We start from the raw sequence: 22,031 nt of genomic DNA, 5'->3' as shown, positions 1-22,031 counted from the left end.
TTTAAGACAATTTATTTTTTTTTAATTTTATTTTACATCTTTGGGTTTAATTTATATTTAAAAAACTTTGTCTCTGTATAAAAAATCTGTTCTCAAGAAATACAATGGAAAAAACCTTTCGATAAAAAAATTAAAAAAAAGCTACATGAAAACAATGTAGACAACTATGAAGTGTAAGATAAAACTTTGTGGAAATAGAGTGTTGGGTATTATTTTTTTTATTCTGAGGTTTTCCAATTATTTTTTCCAAATTTTTTGGCGAAAATACTTTGAATATCAGAGTGACATGCATGACATTATTATGTCATAACGATATAACAATAAAAATTCAGAAATTAGGGTAAAATAAATAACATTTATTTTCAAATTGTCTATGTAAAAAGTGTAGTTATTCATTTTAAAAGTTTGATGTGTGTAAAAAACTAAGAACCACCAAAGGAACTTCCTTTACAAAGTAAAAAAAGAAATATTTATTTTAAACTGGTAGACTCGGCTATGCTTCGCTATTGCAAGATTTGAGTATATGTATAGATTAAATGTATACAATTGAAAGTTTGATAAAACATTAACAAAATGAACATTATGCAACTTCACAAAATTTAACCTTTCCCTTTTACCCTTTCCCCTTTAATTTTTCTCCATTTTCATTTTAACATATTCCCCTTTCCTCCCCATTTTTCTTTCCCTTTCCCACTTCCTTTTCCCCCTTTTCGATCTTTTTACGATTTTTTCTCGCTTTTCCCCCGAGCATAGTCTATAGCGGACACACATATCCTTAACATTGAAATGGACTCCTAAAATATTTAGTATAGCGTATCTTGCTTTTACGTCCAACAGACAGCGGTATATAAAAACGCGCGTATTCGAGTGCAACGTTGTGTCAAAATTGCAAAGCAATCGATGAAGAACTTTCCGATATTAAAATTTTAACAAACGAACATTTACATTTTTATTTATAGATTGCTAAGCATGTTCTGAAGTTTAATCGACATTGTTTGATCGATAGAGAAACTAGTTGGTTCTATCGATATACAGCATATGTTGACACGAGAGTAATTAAGTATAGAATTGGTTATGTTTGTCAGGTTAGTTTTTCAAAGATTAAACTGTTTGTGTACCCTTTGTCACTGCCTTACCGTTATGCTAAAAAGCATAGATGCGGTAATTTTGTAAGTCTTTTTATCATCTTGCTGGTATCAGACAAGGTGCAATATTTTTTAGTTGACGATTCTAACCTAAAAAAAATACATGATAATTCTGTCTTGACAGTTCATTTATAAGACAAGTTGCTTTATTAATGTTATAATAGTTTGTTAATTGCATCACAAAGATATAGGGGCCACTGTATGTTGAATTTTTGTGGAAATGTTTATTTGAAATACATTTTGCAAAATAATTATCAGTGTAGGAGATACACTGTCCCTAGGTAAAAATGTAACTCCAAGCTTAATTTTCCGCCAACATTTCTAGATATTTTGCTTCTCTCGCCAACTACCTAATGCCCTTCATTTATTATAAAATTAGTTCTGTTATAAGGGATGTATTAATTTGGTTATTTTTAAAAAATTATTTTGTGCTGCTTATGTTGCTACTATGCTAATTACAATTTCCAAAGTCATTGCCTTTAGAATACATAAACAAAACTTGTAATTTCACAGCGTTTTATTTAGATCAAAGAGGACACAAGTTTTATATAAAGAACATGTAAATTGCAATGAAAGTCAACATTACCCTATAATCTCATAGACACAATTCTTCAACATTGACAACAACCTTGATAATTATACTCATGCATGAAGAAGAATTATATCTTGATTTATTTGAAAATTATGAAATGTATAAACGTATAAATATCCACAAAAATATACCAAATGAACAGAAACATTTCAAATCACATAACTTTTCAACCGCTTTCTTTAAAAGCCAACTGTTTATTGCCCAGTTTACAGTTTACCATAACTTTTCTTTATTACAGTCTGCTATGGATCACATTAAGTATTGATTTATTTCTTCTTCAACCTCTTTTTCTTCTCTTTCCAGTATTTCCTCAACCACCTGAACTGGCTTTCTTCTCACCAGGTGTTCGGTTTTGTTTTCTTTCTCTTTATGCAGTCTTGGTGCCTCTTAATACTCTGGACCATTCCTCTGAACTCTTATACATTATTCTTTCATGCCATTGACCATTGTACCAATTTGTTTGTGTCTTTCTACTTTCTATGAATCTTAGGATTCTTTTAACTAGCCTCTCCTTACAATAACCTTATGTATGTCTTTTTTTTCTAATAAAACCAGTCAAATTACAGTATTCTTGAGGTTTTTTTTAATATTTTTCTTATTCATTGCAGCGGGAAATGCCCAAAAAAATAAAACAATCTATGAGTTGTAATATAAACACAAATGGTATATTTAGTGGTACACTTATATATCTATGTAAAGCAAATCTGAGTAAAACTAGATACACATTGTTTGAAGATAAAATAAAAATAAATGGTGGTTTGTTGACTAATGACCCCAAAGATTATAATTTAACACATGTTATTATTGAGGATAATATATGCGATGATGTAAATAACTGTTTAAGTATTTTAAAAAAGGCTGGTTTTGTTTTTAATGAGTCATGTAATTTTAAAGTTGTAAAAGTTGAATGGATATGTGAATGTCTTCAACAAAAGCAAAATGTTGATACAAATTGTTTTCAAATAAAGCTACCATTGAATCAAGATGCTGAAGATAATACAATTAAAGATTCTCAAAATAAAAATGAAAATACAGTTAGTAATGATAATCCACCAGAATCAAAAAGAATGAAACAGGATTTGACTGATGTAAGTAAATACTTGGCTATTATATGTCTATATATAAGTCACAATGTTAGTTTATCTGTATGTACCAATTTTTACTTCAAACTCAATAACCACTGGATCAATTTGAATGAGTTTTCTAGCAATGTTTTTGTTGAGATGCCAAAGTATTCTTCAGGCATATTTTTTTTCTGATAACTACACTATTGGGTGATCAGTAAAGCTTAAATAGAAGGCATGTAGTATTTTAATTATTTTTCATGTAATTTTGAGTTGGGAATGTATCATGTCTTGTAAAAGATAGAAAAATGGTCCTACAAGTCAAATTTTAAATTTTTTTGGGAGGGTGAAAAAATGCTTTCACACTATCATTGCCCAGAACAAACAATACACTATTAAAAAAAAACAAAAAAACATATTTCAATAATAATTATTAGTCGAATACAGATGCAAGGCCCCAAGAAACAATAAGATATTCGATAGCATCATCATATTGTTTCCTAGAATATCTTGGATGTCATCTATGCCGTTCATTGTTTCTTCTAACTCCTTTTTACTCTCGGCTAGAATTACTATATCATCAGCAAATCGTAGCATCTTTATCTTTTCACCTTGTACTGTTACTCTGAATCTAAATTGTTCTTTAACATCATTAACTGCTAGTTCCATGTAAAGATTAAAAAGTAACGGAGATAGGGAACATCCTTGCCGGACTCCCTTTCTTATTACGGCTTCTTTCTTATGTTCTTCAATTGTTACTGTTGCTGTTTGGTTCCTGTACATGTTAGCAATTGTTCTTCTATCTCTGTATTTGAACCCTAATTTTTTTTAAATGCTGAACATTTTATTCCAGTCTACGTTATCGAATGCCTTTTCTATGTCTATAAACGCCAAGTATGTTGGTTTGTTTTTCTTTAATCTTCCTTCTACTATTAATCTGAGGCCTAAAATTGCTTCCCTTGTCCCTATACTTTACCTGAAACCAAATTGGTCTTCTCCTAACACTTCCTCCACTCTCCTCTCAATTAGAGTATTATTATTACTAGTATATATATTATTATTACAGAGTATCTTCACAGATACTCCGATTGTCCAAGTTTCACTTCCATATAAAGCGACACTCCAAACATACACTTTCAAAAATCTTTTCCTGACATTAAGACATATAGTAAGACATATAAATATGTTAATTTAATTGAGTTCAGCAACTGTTTTATAATATAAATTTTATCTTTATAATACTATTGTTAGTTAATTGAGTTCAGTTAAATATGTATTAATAGTCAATTCAATTCAGTTAAAAATGAAGTTAAAGTTAAATCAGTTCAATAAAAATTGTATTTAAAGTCAATTCATTTCAGTTAAAGATGTAACTTAGATGTGAATCTAAATAAAATATTTTAAATATAATTCTTCTTTAAATATAAATAATGTACATGTACATCATAATTAGCCTCAACAATGTGAAATAAGTTACTAATAATACAATATTAAAATAAACGAAATGTATCTAAATCTGTTATAAATTACATATAATAAAAATATAATTGATCACACTAACAAGGTATTTATTGAAAGAAATTAATGATCCAGTGGTATAAGTTCTAAATACTGCAAGGTACACTTAGGCACAGTTATTTGAACAAGCATATTGCCCATGACTCCCCATTCTTTAAGAGTGTTTAGAATATTATGCTTCCAGGCAGTGTCATACGCCCTCCAGATGTCAAAGAAGATAGCGACGAAGCACTGGCATAGCAGAAAAGCGTTTTGGATAGCTGTTTGATGCCAGATGACCAATGGAAGATTGTCCTTGGTGGAAACTACACTGTTCTTCAGATATAAGGGCATGTTTCTCTATATACCATGTAAGTCTGCAGTTTGCCATTCTCTCCATCACTTTGCACAAAATGCTTGTCAAGGAGATAGAGCAGTAGTCTGAGAGGTGCATAACAGGTTTAAGTACCATTACAACAGTGGCTTCCGACCATACCGGTGGAAAGACTTCTATCTCTGCGAACCCCATGTGTACAGAGGCTAGAACTTAATACAATTAGGTTCGTCCAGGTGCCCCGAGGACATTGTTCAAGACTCACTAAGTAGAGTTATCCACCCATTGGCACAATAGTTTCCACCTTTTGTTACAGTTGTGTCTTATAAAATGTTGCAACACCACTGAGTGTAACTGCAAGAAGAAACAATATAGTGTATTGTATGGTTGAATAAGGATATATGTTGTAATTTGTGTAGTGTTCTTGATGTAGAGTATATGTATAGTGTAAACTATTTATCAGCTATGTGTTTAGTGGGAAGAAAAGCTGCAGAGGCTAGGGCCGTGGGGTCGCCAAGCCCCAAAGTCTTAAAGAGTAAGACTCCCCATCAGGTCATTAGAATATGATGAAGTTAGGGACACCGAACGAAAACAATCTGCCAAGTTAGTTATAACTGTAGGAAATGATGTAAGAAGTTTTCCTTCATGAATAAGTTCGAAAGTAAAGTGTTTCTGTGATCTGCAAATTCCACAAAGCTTCTTCCGCACTGTGGAAATGGGAGAAGTGCGTGAAATGGTGTTTATGTAACTTTCTCCTAGCATCTATGAATACCCAACAACTTACCACTCTAGCCTTATGATGCATATTCAAATGTTCCATTATAGGTTTTCAGTTAAATTGAGCCACAGTGCATGTGGTTGTTTCTTAATTGCATTTTGACGATCATCATTCCAGCAGGGAATGGAGTATATCTTGTGTTTCCTGATGTATCTACTAGCCATTCTCAAGTACCAGGGACATAAAAGAGGTAAGTTGATCAAGTCAGAACTAACCATACTGTGATGGCAAGGCTTTATGGTAATTTGCTTTTTCAACAATCCATCTCTGTGATCTTTTGCTTTTCATGTGATCAACACTAAAAGCAATAATAAATGGCTTATAGTCAGTGCCATAAACGACATCATAAAGAGACCAGTGAAGATGAGGGACTAAATTCAGTGATCATAAGGAGAGGTCAATGTTGGACAAAGTACCAGACAATGACAAATGTGCACAATCCATCGTTCAGCAGAGGTCCAAGTCTTTTCTCATTCTGTTTATATTTCCTCAAGAGGAACAGACTGTTGAGCTCCATGAAATATGATGGGCATTAAAGTCTCCTACGTATTGCCCATTCTAATTTTGTAGTTGATTTATTAAAATCAAATGAACTTTAATTAAATATCAGTTTTTTACAGAAAACTTCTTGAATTATAGTTTTTGTAAGTGGAGGTAGTTGATGTAATTCTTTGTAGCAAACGTTTCTTTTATATGCTCAATTAAAGTTATGTCTAAATAATTCCTGAGATATGTTCCTTTTTTTTTTATGTTACTTTGCATTCTGTTCATAACTAAAGCAAAAGCAATGTTTACTTCATTGGATTTGTTTATTTGAATTTATCATTATTGTGATTTATGTTATAACAGAATTTAGAATAACAAAAATAATAATCTTATTTAGCAAAATGAAGAAAGAACTTATTTTAATCAGATAACAATGTCTGTTCACTATCAATTGTTTACAGTTGCTCCCTGTTGATGAAAATTACCTGTAATTATATATTTTATCTGTAAAAAAGAAAACCAGTTTGTTGGACTATTTTCTAAAACTTCCTACCAATTTTTAATAAAACGTTTATTTTGTCTTAGCTCTGACTTAAACTTAGATTATATAGCTTTTCAAAAGTATTCATAGGGCACTGCCCACGTGTAGAAAGAAAGAAATGCACTTATGCCTATTTTCTCACTTGAATAAAAAAAATTAACGATTTAAGAAGCATTGAAAATAAACTTTGATTATATCAGAAAAAATTCAGAATTTTTTTGAAAAACATTTTATAAGAATGTAAGACAAAGTTTTATTTTAAATGGTTCAGTAGTTTAGAAATATGTAAACAGAATCACTATTAAAAAAGGAACTGTTATTTTAGGAAAATTAGGTGCCACCTCCACAGGTAAAATTACAAAAATTCCAAAGTTGAATTTCTCAAAAAATTATTTGTTTGATTTTGATGTATTATATTCATAATATCTCTTAAATTTCAAGATAATTCATTTGATTTTGGTTCATTTATTCTTATTTCACACATTCTTAGCATCTGTGGTGAATTTTTGAAAAGTTACTGAAAAATGTTTTATAGAAGAAAGGCTTTCATATATTTGGCTGCTCTTACTGAAAGATTAATTGGCAGAACTTCATATTGAAGCAATGTTGATATTTTACTAAAACAAAAATAAATAAAAATCAGAGAATCAGATTATGTACATAATACACTCATTCAGACATTTCTCAAAATACTCAAGAGACGTTTAGGAATATTCAGAACAAATTTTCTTATCTGTAAATCACCACTTTCAGTTAAGTTCTATTTCTGGTGATTAAAAGAAAATAATCATTTCTTTTGATCAATTCTCACTGCAGTGAGAACATAAGATTTTACATCATTTACATAAGATATTTGCTCTTTTTATTTTTTTTCAGAGTTCAAAATATGTATGTTCACAACCTTCACTTAATGAAACAAATTTACACAGAAATCAGCTTATAATAAATGAACTGAGAAAATTAGCAGATGCATTTCGAAGCCAAGGAGACCAGTGGCGATCATATAGTTATGAAAAAGCAATTAGTGCAATAAAAAATTATAATAAAGAAATTACGTCTTATGAAGTAAGTACAAGAAATTTTATTGCAGAAATATATATTATTCAGTTTTTAAATATACACTAATTGTCCCAAAAATATCTTCCATATCTAAGAACTATTCTTATCAAAGACCATTAAAACGTTACTCTTACTTAAATATGAAAAGAAAAATGATACTTAAAAAATAATTATATGCAAAAATTATTTTCCTAGAGAAAATAAAATAATTTGTTAAATAATAATCCCGTAAAATAGACTTTCACTAGTTAATTGGAGCCACAATAAATTTAAGGAAACTTTGGTTTGACATGCAGTTTAAGAAAGTGAAGAGTCCCAAGGGCCAGATAGGGACAGGTTTTTTATTAAGGGGATCAATTTTGGTTATACAATAAAACAAAAAAAAAAAACAAATTGTTGTCAGAGATTGAAAGTCCTACAAACTTTATTTGAAATATTTTTTTTTTATCCGTTGCATTTGCACTGTTAAAAAGTTACTTTTGAAAAGGTGATTTTTTTCAAAGGATTAGATGCAGGGTAATATTTTAAAAGGTTATAACTTGACTCAGTACTGATCATAGAAAGTTGCTCCAAAAAAGATTTCATTGGAAATTTTATAAAGTTTTCAGAAAAAAATCTCCTGGGCTACCTAGCATTTATAAATTTTTAACTATTCACAAAAAATCTATATTTTGAACCTACAAAACATTAATAAAAAAACAAGCTACCCCAATTGGGACTTGGGAATCTTCAGTTTTTTAAATTATGTGTTGAAACAAGCATTTTCCCAAAGTTTATTTTTCCCCTAATTAGTTCTTTATTACACCATTACCCTATGCTAATTTTACATACTGTATGAGAAATGAAGAATTAAATCCAGCTAAATTGATTGATTAGTATATATTTTTTAGGGTCTACAGTCACCCAGCTAAATTTTTCATCACTGAAAAACCCAATTAACTTATTTTATTTTGAATAAAATAAACTTATTTTCTATATAATTTTGAATAAAATCATTTATTCTTCTGAATCAGTTGTAGGTGCTGATTTTATTTTATTGATTTTCACATTTACTTTTGGAATTAGTAGTATTATGCATACTTATTGTACGTATTTTTTTTATTTTTTTTATTAGTGGCATTACTGAAGTCAAATTATATTAGAGTTTTGATATTGTAATTCATTCACTTTTAAAATATATGAAAATTATTAAGTAAAAGGTCCTGTTTGAAATTTCATAGTCTATTGGAGATGAACCGGTCTGCTGCAAAAGGTCGTTTTTGGAAGAACTAATGTCCATGTAGTAGATTTTGGAGTTATATGTGATTTTTTTAATTAAAAGTTTTTATCATCTCTTAGCATACTGTTTATAAATCTGAAATTTATAACAATTATGTGTTTTTTTTTACATTTTTTTTTTTTTAATTTATTTAATAGTGTTTAAAATTCACAAGTAACTAACTAATCTTATGAGAGAGTTAAAACTTATTTTTAATCTAAGTTGCTGCTTAAATTTTATCTTGAAAATCTTTTAAATTCTTTTCCTTTTTTTGTCAGGAAGCTAAAAATTTGCCTGGTATCGGAGATAGGATGGCTTTGAAAGTAAAGGAAATGTTAGAAGAGGGTCACATTAGGAAAGTAGATGAGATATGTGGAGATGAAAAAAGTAAAGTTTTAGATTTATTTTCTGGAGTCTGGGGTGCTGGTCCAGCAACTGTTCAAGCATGGTATCAACAGGTGTGTATTATTTTATCAAATTATTTTACTCATGACATTAGATGAAACTTTAAATACTTGTTTTATATTTCTTTAATTACTATTTGAACAAAACAAGGGCCATTTTACAATTAATAAATCATCCCCATCTTTATTTGAAATTGTAAAGTTTGTTCATTAAATTCCTGAAATTTTTAAATAAAATTTTTCTACTTACCTTTGAAACTATCCATCTTTAGAGTAGTCCCCTCCACTATGAACACACTGCTCTCTCAAAATTTCTTCCATCTTGCTTAAACATCTGTAGAATACTTCATTAGGACTACACAGTTTTGTTACTGAATTTTCTTTTATCAAGTAAGTTGCCCAAAACTCCCGCCTTTCAAAGACATTTTTAATTTGGAGAATAAAAAAAGTCCACTGATGAATTAATAAAACTCACGACTGTTATCATATGTTTCATCAAAGAGTGATGGATTAAAGATGATGTGCACAGATGCAATGTCAGCAAGGAGCATTCATCATTTTAACCTCTGACATCAGGCCTTTTTTTCAATACCTTCATTAAACCAATTCATTACTTTAGGATAATATTCCTTGGTCGATATGTTACCATGTGAAGAATTCATGATATAACAGCTTCAGGTGGGTGGTGGCTGGGGGGAAACAATACTTTTTCAGTTGTGGTGACCCTTTATCACCCATTGTGATGATTCATGTTTTGTATCAACATTGTATTTATAAAGTTGCACCTTGTGGTAATGATGTTTTTTTTTAAATGTTTTCATCTTCATTAGCTAGGTTCATATGCACTTGATTCATATTGACTCAAATCTGTTTTTACTCTACAGTCAACAACAAGGCACAAATTTAGGTGTAGTTGGAGTCATATCTAAATTTTGTATAATAATTTCATGACTGACAGTTTTTGAAGCTCTTATACTTATTCAGTCCACCTTCTGAAAACTTAAGCAATGGTTAGTTTAGCTTCTTTGAAACTAAAAATATATTTCCTTAACTATGTTGTTTACATCACTTTACACATCATTGCTCTTAAGTAATAGAATAGTTTTAAAACTTTTAAATTATACCTTTTGTCTTGTGTTTTGAAGAAAAAATTTAAATGTCAAAAAACAACAATAATTGTAATAAAGAGATATACAGAAGACATAAGTACCATTAGGTTAACAGAAAAACATTTTTAAAAAATGAATTTATCAGTAAATAAGTTAACAAGCATTTTATCAACCGTAACTAAAATTTTAGTTTTCAGTTTCTATAATATTGCAGTTATCATTACATCAAATTTTATATCTCTCATCATATAACAAAATCACATGTAAAAACAACCAATTCTGCAGAGCTCTCTTGACATCTTTGAAATGTTGACCAGAATGAAACATCTTCACAAAAATAAAACAACGTAGATCACGTGGCAGAAAATATGGGTGATGTGACGGATATTCCATTTTAACAGATGGAATATCCCTCATATATACAAAAATGATTTGTTAGGTTTTTGCAGTCGTGTACTGCGAAGCAGTGTTGTAAAACAGCACACCATCACTAGCTATGACTTATCCATTAGACTGAATAGTCATGTAATGTAATTTCTTCAAGGTTTTGCACTAAGAGGTAGCAGTTATTGTGAAACTTACTCAAAAGAATTTCATAACTCCTTTTGTCACACAAATCACTGATTACAAACAGTTGTCCCCTACTGAATGCTATTCTGCACATTTTTGCTATATATATATATATATAACTTATATTTTATCATATATTTAACATATCTGATGACAATCTTCAACTGGTTTCACATTTCTTAAATTTAAACAAACTGTCTTTCACAGCTGTGAAACACAAAATTCAGTCACTGTCAATCAGGAAGATTGACAGTGACTGAATTTTGTGTTTGTTCATTAAAAATAACTTTTTTTAGTAGTGTATCACTTAAAGACAGAGCGTTAGATATGTTCTCATTGTTACTCTCCTTTTATGTTTAATAATCTCTTTAGCACAAAAATTGTCAACGGTAACTCTTGATCTATATTACTAGCTTCAACATCAATTTAATTATACTGTCTTCATGACCTTATTGATCATTTTTTATATATTGGTCATTGACTCAAATCTCTTGTCAACAGGAACTTCCCATGTCATAATAGCCAGCTCGGATAAAGAAATTTTTATTTTACTTATAAATGCTTATTTTTATCAAATATCCAAAACAAGGATTTATTTTTTTGTTGTGTAGTACATATACTAAAAAACATTTAACCGACTAAAATCCCATATCAACTTGTAAGTTAGAAAAGTTAGAATTTTTGTTCACACATCATAGTTAAGCTATAAACAAAACATATGATGGGTATTTGATAAGTCCTTGTAAAGTTAAGAGATGGCGTTTATGGTACATTGTTGAGATTATTCTCAGTTTCCATTATCTGCTAAGAGAATATCCCAAGTTTTAGTCAGATACAATCATAATTCTGTTGTTGGCAAGCAATTGAGTTGATTAATTATTATGATTTGTGAAAAATGGAAGAAAAATAATTTTGTCCAAAGTCAAAACTACATAGAAAACCAAAGCAAAGCTGGATAAATATTATGGTGAGTCAACTCTATTGATTAGAACACTTAGCAAGTAGGTTGGTTATTTTCAAAGTGGTCAGGTAACAATAAATGTCACTGAACATTCCAAATAGCTTGTTGAGGTTACAGTTACAGAAATTGTTGAAAAACCCATGATACAGTGATGGAAAAATAGAAGATTGAAAGTGAATGAAATTGCTAAGACTGTAGGCATTTCAAATAAATGATATCATATTTTACATGAATATGTACAAGTGCAAAAACTGTTTGCAATGTGAATTGTCGTGTTTGCTCAATAGTGTGAATGAGTAAACATTTCTAGTCATGATTTGGGGGATAGGTGTTTCAATGTAATCAAGGAGAATTTCTGCAATGTTTCATAAAGTTAATGAAATTTGGTCAACCAACCTGAAACTAAGGAACAGTCAAAACAGTGAGTTGCAGTCGGGAAACTTGCTCCAAAGAAGGCAGTTTCTGTCATTTCTATAGGAGAAAAATTTATGACCACTGTCTTTTGGAATACTCTTTACTGGCTTTCTGAAGAAGGATAAAACAATAACTGGATAATTTTAGGCACCTTTGCTGGATCACCTATATAAGGTAATAAAGAAAAACTACACATTTAATGAAAAAGAAGGGCTTTTTACCAATGTAAGCTCACTGTTCTGCGACAGAAAATTGTTCAAATTATGCTGCAATAGTTTTCTATGTAACCCTTGCCTAAAGATGCCAGTCTTAGCATCTTTTGGCTATTTACTGTTTCCAGAAATGAAGTAGGTTGTTGAAAATAGCATTATATGAAATAATTGCCAAAACTTCTACTTATTTTGAAGATTTGGTTAAATCATACTGTAAGGATGGGATTGAAAAACTTGAGTATTGTTAGACAAAGTATATAGACTTCAAAAAAGATGACTTTGAGGAACGAAAAAGATTTTTCACAAAAAAATCTTATTTATCTCTTATCCCAAGTAATACCAAAGAACAATAAAATTAATTGATTTTTCTGCATTCACTTCTACAAAAATAACTTTTAAATATAACTGTTACTTAAAATTGAAAATGAGATTTTTTAAAATTTATTATCCTTAAATTTTCACTCGGTTATTTCATTCTTAATAATTAGATATTTAATAAATGGATATGGAGATTTTTGTGGCTTTTAAAATAATGTTTTATAAAGATTATTCTACCAGTTATTTATAATTGTTAATTTTATTTATGCTATATCCAAATGACCTTTTATTTTTTTTTAATCTTGTATCTTTTAATCTTTAGGGGTTTAGAACTTTAGAAGATCTTCAAGTAAAAGCAACATTAACTAAACAGCAGAAAGTTGGTTTAAAGTATTATAATGAGATACAAGATAGAATGCCAAGAAGCGAGGTTGAAAATATTGCAGAAATTGTAAGTAAAGATTGTATGATGAATTTATTACTTTAATCATTGTAGATGTTCTAGTAGTTATATCAGTATTTATACCACATTTATTTTCATTATTCTGATCTCTTCACTCTTTGGTAGGTATTTTGAAATTGCATTAATTACTTTCTTACATTAACACTGTACAGTAGTTGTACAGCTGAGCCTGTAACAGTTACAGGGAAGGAGCAGTTCTGCCTGCAGACTTGTTCAGTCTCTGCTAATTGTCTGGAGGAAGTGAACAAAGTTAAACTAGAGATTGATATACCAATCTTATAAAGTTCAGGTATTTTATTTTCACATTCATTATAGTCTTTGTAAAACATATTTTTAAACTATGGTAAGATAGATCCTAAAATTTAAAGTCTAGCTCTAATACTTACCTAAATAGTCTAGGAAAAAATTTATGCCAATTGTAAGTTATATTTTCACCATTAAAGGTATTACAAATGTTTTAGGACTAAAAGAACATACAATTTATTTGTTATTGTATCTTTTTTATATTCAGATCTTATGAAAATGACGAGTTGAACAAATACTGGAAGTCTCTAGAATATATATTGCACCTTTATTTAGTTGTAGTCTACTGGTAGCAACATCCTTTTTTTCATGTAGTGACAGTATATATATGTTGTCTTAAATTCTAAACTTGTCATTTGGAGGTGAATTCATGTTTTGTGTGGCAGTAGGCTCAAAATTCTGACACCTATGTAAGCCTAGAAGTTTTTTTAGAAATATTCCTTTTCTGTTGCATGTAACTTAAATCTCTGCTTCTCAAGACTTAGATTAAGCAGTTCATATAACATAAGTACATTTACATTATAATTGCCTATAAAAAGATTGAGAATATTGAGTTAGGTCTAGATTTAATTGGTTATGAGGTTCACTAGTTACAGCTTTTGGTCTTTTTAGATTTTATGCATTTAGAATAAAAAAAAATACTAATTAACAATCCAGAGTATACAAATTTAATATAATATTGTCAATATTATAAAAGAAATTCAGTTTCGTAAATGCAGAATTTTGAGATAATGTTATACAAAAACACTTTCCTGTTTAGAGTAAAAATGTCATCTCAGCTGACACACAACCATTTCTCAAACTATAACTACATGCACATTAATTTCTGTATTTTATGTGCCTTTGGCTATAAAGCACACAAGAGATTCAGAAATTGTTATAAACATTTTATTTTTCTTATAAAAGATATTGCAATAACTTCTTTTACCTAAGAATTTTAGTTTCTTCTCTAAGTGTAATTTAAAAGCTAATAAAGTAATACAAATTCAGATGAGCAAAAAATTCCCAGCTTAAAAAAAGAATTATTTTAAAACTGAATCCTCTGTAACTTCACAACACTAGGACATGGCATACTTTGACTATTGGCAAAACCACTCCTGTCACCAGTCCAGAATGTCATTAATTTGAACCAAACAGCAAATGGTTGCCTGGATACTGTGATGAAGTTGTTAAGAATTAAATTATATATCTTGCCTAAATCCATTGACCTTCAAATGTAAATACAAGTACACAAAATCTGTTCCACCCTAGCACATATGTTTTCCAATATATACTTTCAATTTAATTGTTAAAAATAATTAGCAAAACACAAAAACTAAACCAAATTATATTGTTTCTTTTGTAATGAATTAAGTGTTGGTTGAACTTAACATAGAATGAGTGTTCTAGAGATGTGCTCATATATAGGCCCTGTCCTACTTTAATCCCACATTACAGCCATTTTATGTTGTTCTTTTACAGATATTAGAAGTTAATATGAATATTTAAGATATATTTTAAAACTTCTGTAATGTTGAGTTTGCATATGACTGCTAAATTTCAGTTCACCACTGTCATTATCAAGTACAAATATTTTTCAGTTGTAGGTTTATATTGTTATATATTAATCCAAGCAAAATGAAAAACTAACAACATACCTTTATAAATTTATTCAAAGTACAATTGTTCAACTTAAAAAAAGAAGCCCCATCACTTAGTTTAGTCTATAAATAATAGTTTATTGGCAAACATTTACAGTTGTTAAAAATGATGTCCATCCACTTGTCAACATGTCCCTGGCTAATCTTGTTAGCTGTACTCTGTCTATTTTCTGCATGGCATTGATAATGTTTGTCTTCAATTTTTGCAGGGTGTGTGGATTGCTCCTACAAACAATTTCTTTTTAACTCCACGGAAAAATGTCTGGACTTTTCAAATCAGGGATCTTGGTGATCACAATCCTTTAGAAATGAATCCACCAAAAAAATCCAGTAGCATCTCCATAGTAGTGAGCTGTATGGCAAGTGGTGCTGTCCGGTTGCAACCAGCAGTCACGCTCATCCTCTTGGAGTAAGACTATGAACTGTTGGATAATTTCTTGGCAGACAGCAGCATCCACAATTTTTTCAAAAATCAAGGATCCTATTATTCATTGCCTTGAAATTGCACACCATATGCCTATTTTTTTTCGTATAGGGGAAATTAAAAAAAGTGTGGGTTTTCAGTACTCCAGGTTACCTGGAGGCTGAATACTAGATCGTGGATACCGGTGTTCTTTGGTGGTTGGGTTTCAATTAACCACACATCTCAGAAATGGTCGAACTGAGAATGTACAAGACTACACTTCATTTATACATATCATCCTCTGAAGTATTATCTGAACGGTAGTTACCGGAGGCTAAACAGGAAAAGAAAGGTTACCTGGAGGCTAAACAGGAAAAAGAAAGAAGGTCTGGTAGTTCTGACTATTAACATACCCACAAATGTGAAACCATACTTCAAAATACTTGATCTAAAATGCCACTGTTGCCTTTAATGAAGTTCTTGAACCATTGATAATAGTGAACTCTTTTAGCATAATAACCATTAGCTCATGGAAAAATGAAAAACCTGCATTCAATACAATTACATTTGTGCATTCTCCTCATCGCAGTGTAGCTGAACCTAGTGAAATGTTCTTTTCCCAGCTTAGTCTTCACAAAAATTTGAGATCTTGTAACTGCCGCTTTAATGTCCTGCATGACCTGTGTCATTAAAACTGATCTGGGGCACATTTTACTGCAAATACCTTTACTGTTCACAAATAAAACTACCCTAACAATTTATGAATGAAATTTAGTACATTATCACTTTCACTTATAGTCTTACAGTAACTCACCGAACCATTTCTTGATTTCATGAACTGGAATTACTCGTGATGTCACCTTAACCGCATCGAACTTAATTCACTAGAAATTCGCTCCTTCACTGACCACCTCGCAGACTGACATCATAACTGTCTCGCTTAAGACTGATTTCAACCAGCCTTCCCTGGAGTATTTATACTCCTATCCTCTTTACCTGCAGGACCAGACCCCAGTTGAGCGCGAGAATGATCGTCCGCCCTCACATTCCCATGCATTCCTACCCGGTCTGGTAACTCTTATCATGGAACATCTGTTTAGGTGTTTCAGTGGGCAGTATTACAAAAGACGATTCTTAAACAGACCTGTACCTTTACTAAAAGGGTTTCTTTTAGCCCCTCTCTGTATTCCTCCCATTATTATATTTTCAACTACTTTCTCCTTAATTGGCAGGAATCCATTACTCAGGTCTGTTATACCAGTCTCATTACAAAATGATTTATAAACTTATCCTTTATATAGTCTGCCCATTGCATATCTTATTTATAAAAAATAATTAAATGTGGTTGTAGTGTGTGATTGTGGTTCATCAGTTTGTGGTCTCTGGAAACAGTGGTTATCATATTGTGAATATAGCAGTTTTTCCTTTATTTTTTTTGTACTGGCTGAATCTTCCACAATCAATTATAATGAAAAATTCCAATTTAAACTTTATTTTAACTTCCATTTTAGTAATAAAACTTTGTTTTAGAGCCCCATTTGTTAAATTCCATACAAAATAAATGTCTATTGTTTATAGAATTACTTCTAAGAATAAAAGTACATTTTAATTTTATAAATTGTATAAATTTTTTGAATACAAAAAAATATTTTCATTGTTTCATATTTTCATAGAATAAGTTATTTATTTTAGTTTACATCTTGGAAAAAAACAAATTTTATGTTATAATTTTAGTGTAAATAATGTTTGTTAAAATATACATTTGCTTTGGTATGTTCGAGACATTTATGATTATTACCATCAAGTTATGGATAGTAAATTATTAATTTTAATAATTTTTGTAGTCTTTTTGTGGTGTGTAATTGTTATAATTAACATATGCCAACTAATTAATTATCAACTTTTTATTGCTGTTGTGTTGTTTAAAATTGTTAAAAAATAGTAAATTAATAATAATAGTAATTGCTGTAAACTTTTTTTTGTACATCATTTTCATACTAATTAGGAAACAATGATTCAAAGCTATTTATAATTTTAAGTTTTAATACTTAATACAATAGATAATTTGTTATTTAACATAACTATGCAATTTATTACAGTACTGGTTACCTATGTATTTTTTTTAGGTAAAAATGAAAGTGCTCTGCATTGATAAGTCTTTAAAATTGATATTATGTGGTTCATATAGAAGAGGAAAAGAAATGTGTGGTGATGTAGATATTGTTATAGTCAGACCTGATCATATTACTTCAAATAATGTTTTATATATGCTACATAAAGAATTAACTAATATCGGTGAGTAAATATTATTTCATAGTTTCCCATTAATCTTTCATTTATTATATTTTTTAGTCTTTTTCAAATTTCAGTCTCAAAGTTATAAAACTTATAAAAACAATATTTCTTTTATAAGCTTAAAATTTTCAATTAATGTTGTTTTATCTGTTTGCTTCAGGTTTTATCACCGATGATCTTACAACACTAGAACCAAATGGAAACGAAAAGAAGTTTCTTGGTATGTGCAAACTACCGGGAGAAAATCAAAAGGTTACTGTATTATTTATGTACTGAGAATTGTCACTAAAACTAATTCAAAAAGTCAATTAAAATTTTCAATTTTTTTTTCCACCTACTAAACCTCATAGAAAAAACATTTGTTACAAATTCTTTGGTATGCATTAAGTAGTCAAAACCACTTAAGTTATCTTATTCTTTGACATTGATGTATGAATAATTTCTGTTTATAAAGTTTGCTAATAACTTATCAAACACATTTTATAAAATATTAGTTTTATATTTACTATAAAGAATTTATAACACACAATATGTATAGTTATGAGTTATAATTGCATAAGAATAACAATTACAGATAACCAGATACAAATCAGGTCACTTCCAAATATGAGATATTCTAAAAAAAAAAAACAAATATCTTATGTCAGGCGTACTAAGGAAAGTGAAGAGTGAACTGGTAAACTGTTGCCTTCTTTCCAGAGTCAAATGTTAGCAAACCTACTGAAACACTGGTGACATTCAGCTTCATAACATCATTCTGTTCTCTAAAGGGATTGGCTGTATGTTGAGTGAACATCACTACACTCAGAAAAAGATAGATCTAGCTGAGATGCTTTAGTGTTTTACATGCATCATAGCCATAAAAAGGCTAAGACAGGTAGCGCAAAGCAGAAAATTAACGTACTTCTTTTTAAGAAACAATATATAGTGAAAAATTAATGATTTATTGCTAATCATCTACATGGTACTGATTCTTAAAATAACCTAATGTAATCTGATTTACAAATCTTGGCTTCCTTCATTCAAATATTCATCATTTTATCTTCCCCAACAGTGTTTGTTAGTTATAAAATGATTTGAAAAGAAGTTTTTAAGTATTTGATAACAAACACAAAAAATTCTCTTAACATTTAAAAATGTATATGATAAAAACAGCTATCACTGGTAGACCAACATCCCAACCCCGTAGGGGAAGACACCTGCCTAGTGACGTTCCGGTCGCCACACTACCTCCCTCTCGTTCCTAGTCTAAACGGCCTCGTTTTAGTTTAACGGGAGTCGTCTATCACCCTCTGACTTTTTACATCTCATAGTAATAATCCTGCCCTCGTTGGGATGTCACCGATGTAAATGCCTCGGTAGACATTTGCATCGGTGATTTAGACCAGAGAATTTCTCAATGATACGTCATGTTAACTCTTTAATTCAAAAATGGCGCTGCATTTTTCATAAAACAGGTATCAAATAGATTAGCTTAATAGTAAAAGTGGCAATTGGACAAGTGATTTACAAAAATTTCAATGAAGAATGTTATAGGCCAGTTTATTTTAAAAAAATATAAAACCAGAGTTGTTTGTAACATCTCGCTCTTGTGAAAATTTAAGAAAATTAGCTTGAAAACTCAAAGTAGAAAAAGAAAACATATTTCTGTATTCAGGAGAGCCACAACTCTTGATCAGTAGCAGTCTTTTTACATCAATTTTTCAATCATCTTTTTCCTTATCAGTTGCAGATTTTTTGGCTTGATTTTACTGATGAACTATTTTCATGTGATAACATTTTATATAGGCGTATTCATACTTAAAAAATCTAAAATAAAATTTTAATTTTAATAAAAAACTTTAACCTATACTTTAAAAACAAATCTTAGTTATAGTATATAACAATTTACAAAGCTTACCCAAGTTTGTAGTGTTATTGAATTAATTATTACTTTTTCTATAAACTCATTTTTTTTTTACTGGTTAGAATAGATCTGTTATTGTTAATTGCTGCTCAAGAAGGTGTTACTTTTTAATTTAATGTGTTATAATAAAAGAGGTTTCTGTTAATGAGATATGTAAAAAAAAAGGTTAAAATTACAAAAAAAAAAATAATCATTTTGTTGAAGAATCAAAAGCAAATATTAACAAAAATATTTATTAAAGTAAATTTAAAGCTAATGTAATAAATCAATAAGTATGAAGATTAGTTCAAAAATTTAATTTCTCCAATTATATGCAGAAATATTAAAAACTAGTACTGAAACAAGAAAAGATAAACACAATTTAATATAAATTAAACGTATAAATATTATGAATATATTTTTACAAAGTTATTTAATCTTTAGGAATAAGACATCCATATCCTTCAAGTGAAACTGGGTGTAGGCCATTTAAAAATATATTCGTGAAGCTCCTTTATTTATTACAGAATCTTTCCAATCATATGATTTTCTTTTTTTCTTAAAAAATTTGCTTTTATTTACTACTTTGACAGGTTTATCGATGTAATTCAGACTAAAGTCTGCAATATGGGAATTTCCATAGTTGGGCCTTTGATAGTTTTAACATTTCATTCCCTTTGCTTGAATATTTATTCAACAGTACAGTCCTTACAAAATAGATAGTATTATTATCCTTACTATCTAGAAACGTGTCTGCCTTCTATATTATATTTCTATACTATATTTCTGTAATAACTATCTTCTAATATATTATTAATACAGTGCAGGAAGAAACTACATCTTCTCAACAATCTTTCAATAGCAGTGTCTACTCTGGAGAAATGTACATAATTAATGTATAATTGTACAATGTCATAAACTACATCTGACATAATAAATTTATAAACAATATTATTACATTATACGTATACAGTGTAATGTAATTATACATTAAAAATTAATTGACTTAAGTTATTATGGAATCTGTTTACAGCATCGTCGTTTGGATATATTTGTTGTTAAAGAATCTGAATCTGCTACTGGAATTATGCATTATACTGGCTCTGCATTATTCAACCGTTCTATTCGTTTACTTGCTACACGTAAAGGAATGTGTCTATCAGAACATGCTCTTTCAACAGATGTCATTCGTGTTGTGAGTATCATTCATTTAAAAATTAATATATATTGATTAATATAATACTTCTTTTTTGTGTTACGGTTGTTAATAAATTTTATTTTCAGCCAATTGTTTTCAATTAATTCTTTTTTTTATATCTTAGTCTCGCATAATAAAATAATGTCATTATGATATTAGGGTGCCACTTTGGCTTGCCTCTGACTATTAATCAGAACCACTGGCAATCAGATGCCCCTGTATTCAGGGCAGTAACTGTATTTACACAAAAGGAAGAAAAATTATATATTTTATCCTTGTACATTATATATTTCTTATATAATTTATATATTTCTAATATATAATTTAACTATGTATCGCATAAATTGTATCTTCATATTATATTTTGTTTGTTTTGTGCATTGAATATAGGGTTAGTTTAAAGCATAAATTCAACTTCACCTGTAGACAACCTATGTGGAATTCAGTGACAATTAACACATGGGTGAACCCAACATCTTTCTTACCTGTCAGAATGGGTAGCATTCTTACTACCAATGTAGTCATTGACCTTGCTATATAAAAGGGAAGAAGAAGTCGCAGTGACATAGACTAATATTATTAATAGACTTTTAAAAAATGAAACCAAGTTTTAAAAAAATACTCTTTTAATTCTTTAAATTTAGACATATATTTGGCACCAGATTAAAAACAACTCCTAATTCTTAATTTAATGCAGAGTTCAAAATTTAAAAAAGAAAAGTATTATTTTTTAAGTTTATTTTTTTCTGTTATATATTGAGAAGAAAACATTTCTAAATGTCACTTACAGCTGAAATTAATTTGATTGATTTTCAACAAAAAAAAATTAAATTATTTTCAGGGAACAGAAGTTAAAAATGCTGGTGTTATTCTTCCTACACCAACAGAGGAATCTATATTTGAACATTTGGGACTTGAATACAGACCACCTGAACAGCGTGATCATTAATGTTAAGTATGACTTGATATTAGAATTATGTTTTAATTTTATTTACTATTATTATTTATATTACATTAAAATTATAAATATTTTTTTAAAAATAAATTATTTATTATATGATTATAATATTGTTATATACAGATATTTCTTAAATAAACATGG

The 22,031-nt window shown here is 29.4% G+C and overlaps 1 protein-coding gene across 2 annotated transcripts; it reads left to right on the top strand.

The window, feature by feature from the left end:
* The first annotated feature begins 887 nt into the window (after positions 1–887).
* On the top strand, positions 888–22,026 carry LOC142325245 (DNA polymerase lambda-like). Of its 2 annotated transcripts, none has more exons than XM_075366742.1 (9): positions 888–1,085; positions 2,346–2,825; positions 7,314–7,502; positions 9,033–9,212; positions 13,065–13,193; positions 17,678–17,846; positions 18,007–18,098; positions 20,765–20,926; positions 21,771–22,026. In XM_075366742.1, the coding sequence occupies exons 2-9, from the start codon at positions 2,352–2,354 to the stop codon at positions 21,876–21,878; spliced, it is 1,503 nt and encodes a 500-aa protein (XP_075222857.1). In that variant the 5' UTR covers positions 888–1,085; positions 2,346–2,351; the 3' UTR covers positions 21,879–22,026. The 2 variants fall into 2 exon arrangements, with proteins under 2 accessions (XP_075222857.1, XP_075222858.1); XM_075366743.1 differs by having other exon boundaries at positions 1,073–1,169.
* Positions 22,027–22,031: the final 5 nt, after the last annotated feature.

The sequence above is a fragment of the Lycorma delicatula genome, chromosome 5 (assembly GCF_047948215.1).
Source record: "Lycorma delicatula isolate Av1 chromosome 5, ASM4794821v1, whole genome shotgun sequence".
NCBI lineage: Eukaryota > Metazoa > Arthropoda > Insecta > Hemiptera > Fulgoridae > Lycorma > Lycorma delicatula.
The sequence above is the reverse complement of the archived record's forward strand: the minus strand, read 5'-3'. Positions and strand labels throughout refer to the sequence as shown.

Excerpts from the sequence above, each read along its gene's own strand:
- LOC142325245 (XM_075366742.1), top strand. The coding sequence starts at position 2,352 with ATGCCCAAAAAAATAAAACAATCTATGAGTTGTAATATAAACACAAAT. Across the intron at positions 18,099-20,764 it reads TACCGGGAGAAAATCAAAAG|CATCGTCGTTTGGATATATT; the intron begins GTTACTGTATTA and ends ATCTGTTTACAG. Across the intron at positions 20,927-21,770 it reads CAACAGATGTCATTCGTGTT|GGAACAGAAGTTAAAAATGC; the intron begins GTGAGTATCATT and ends AATTATTTTCAG.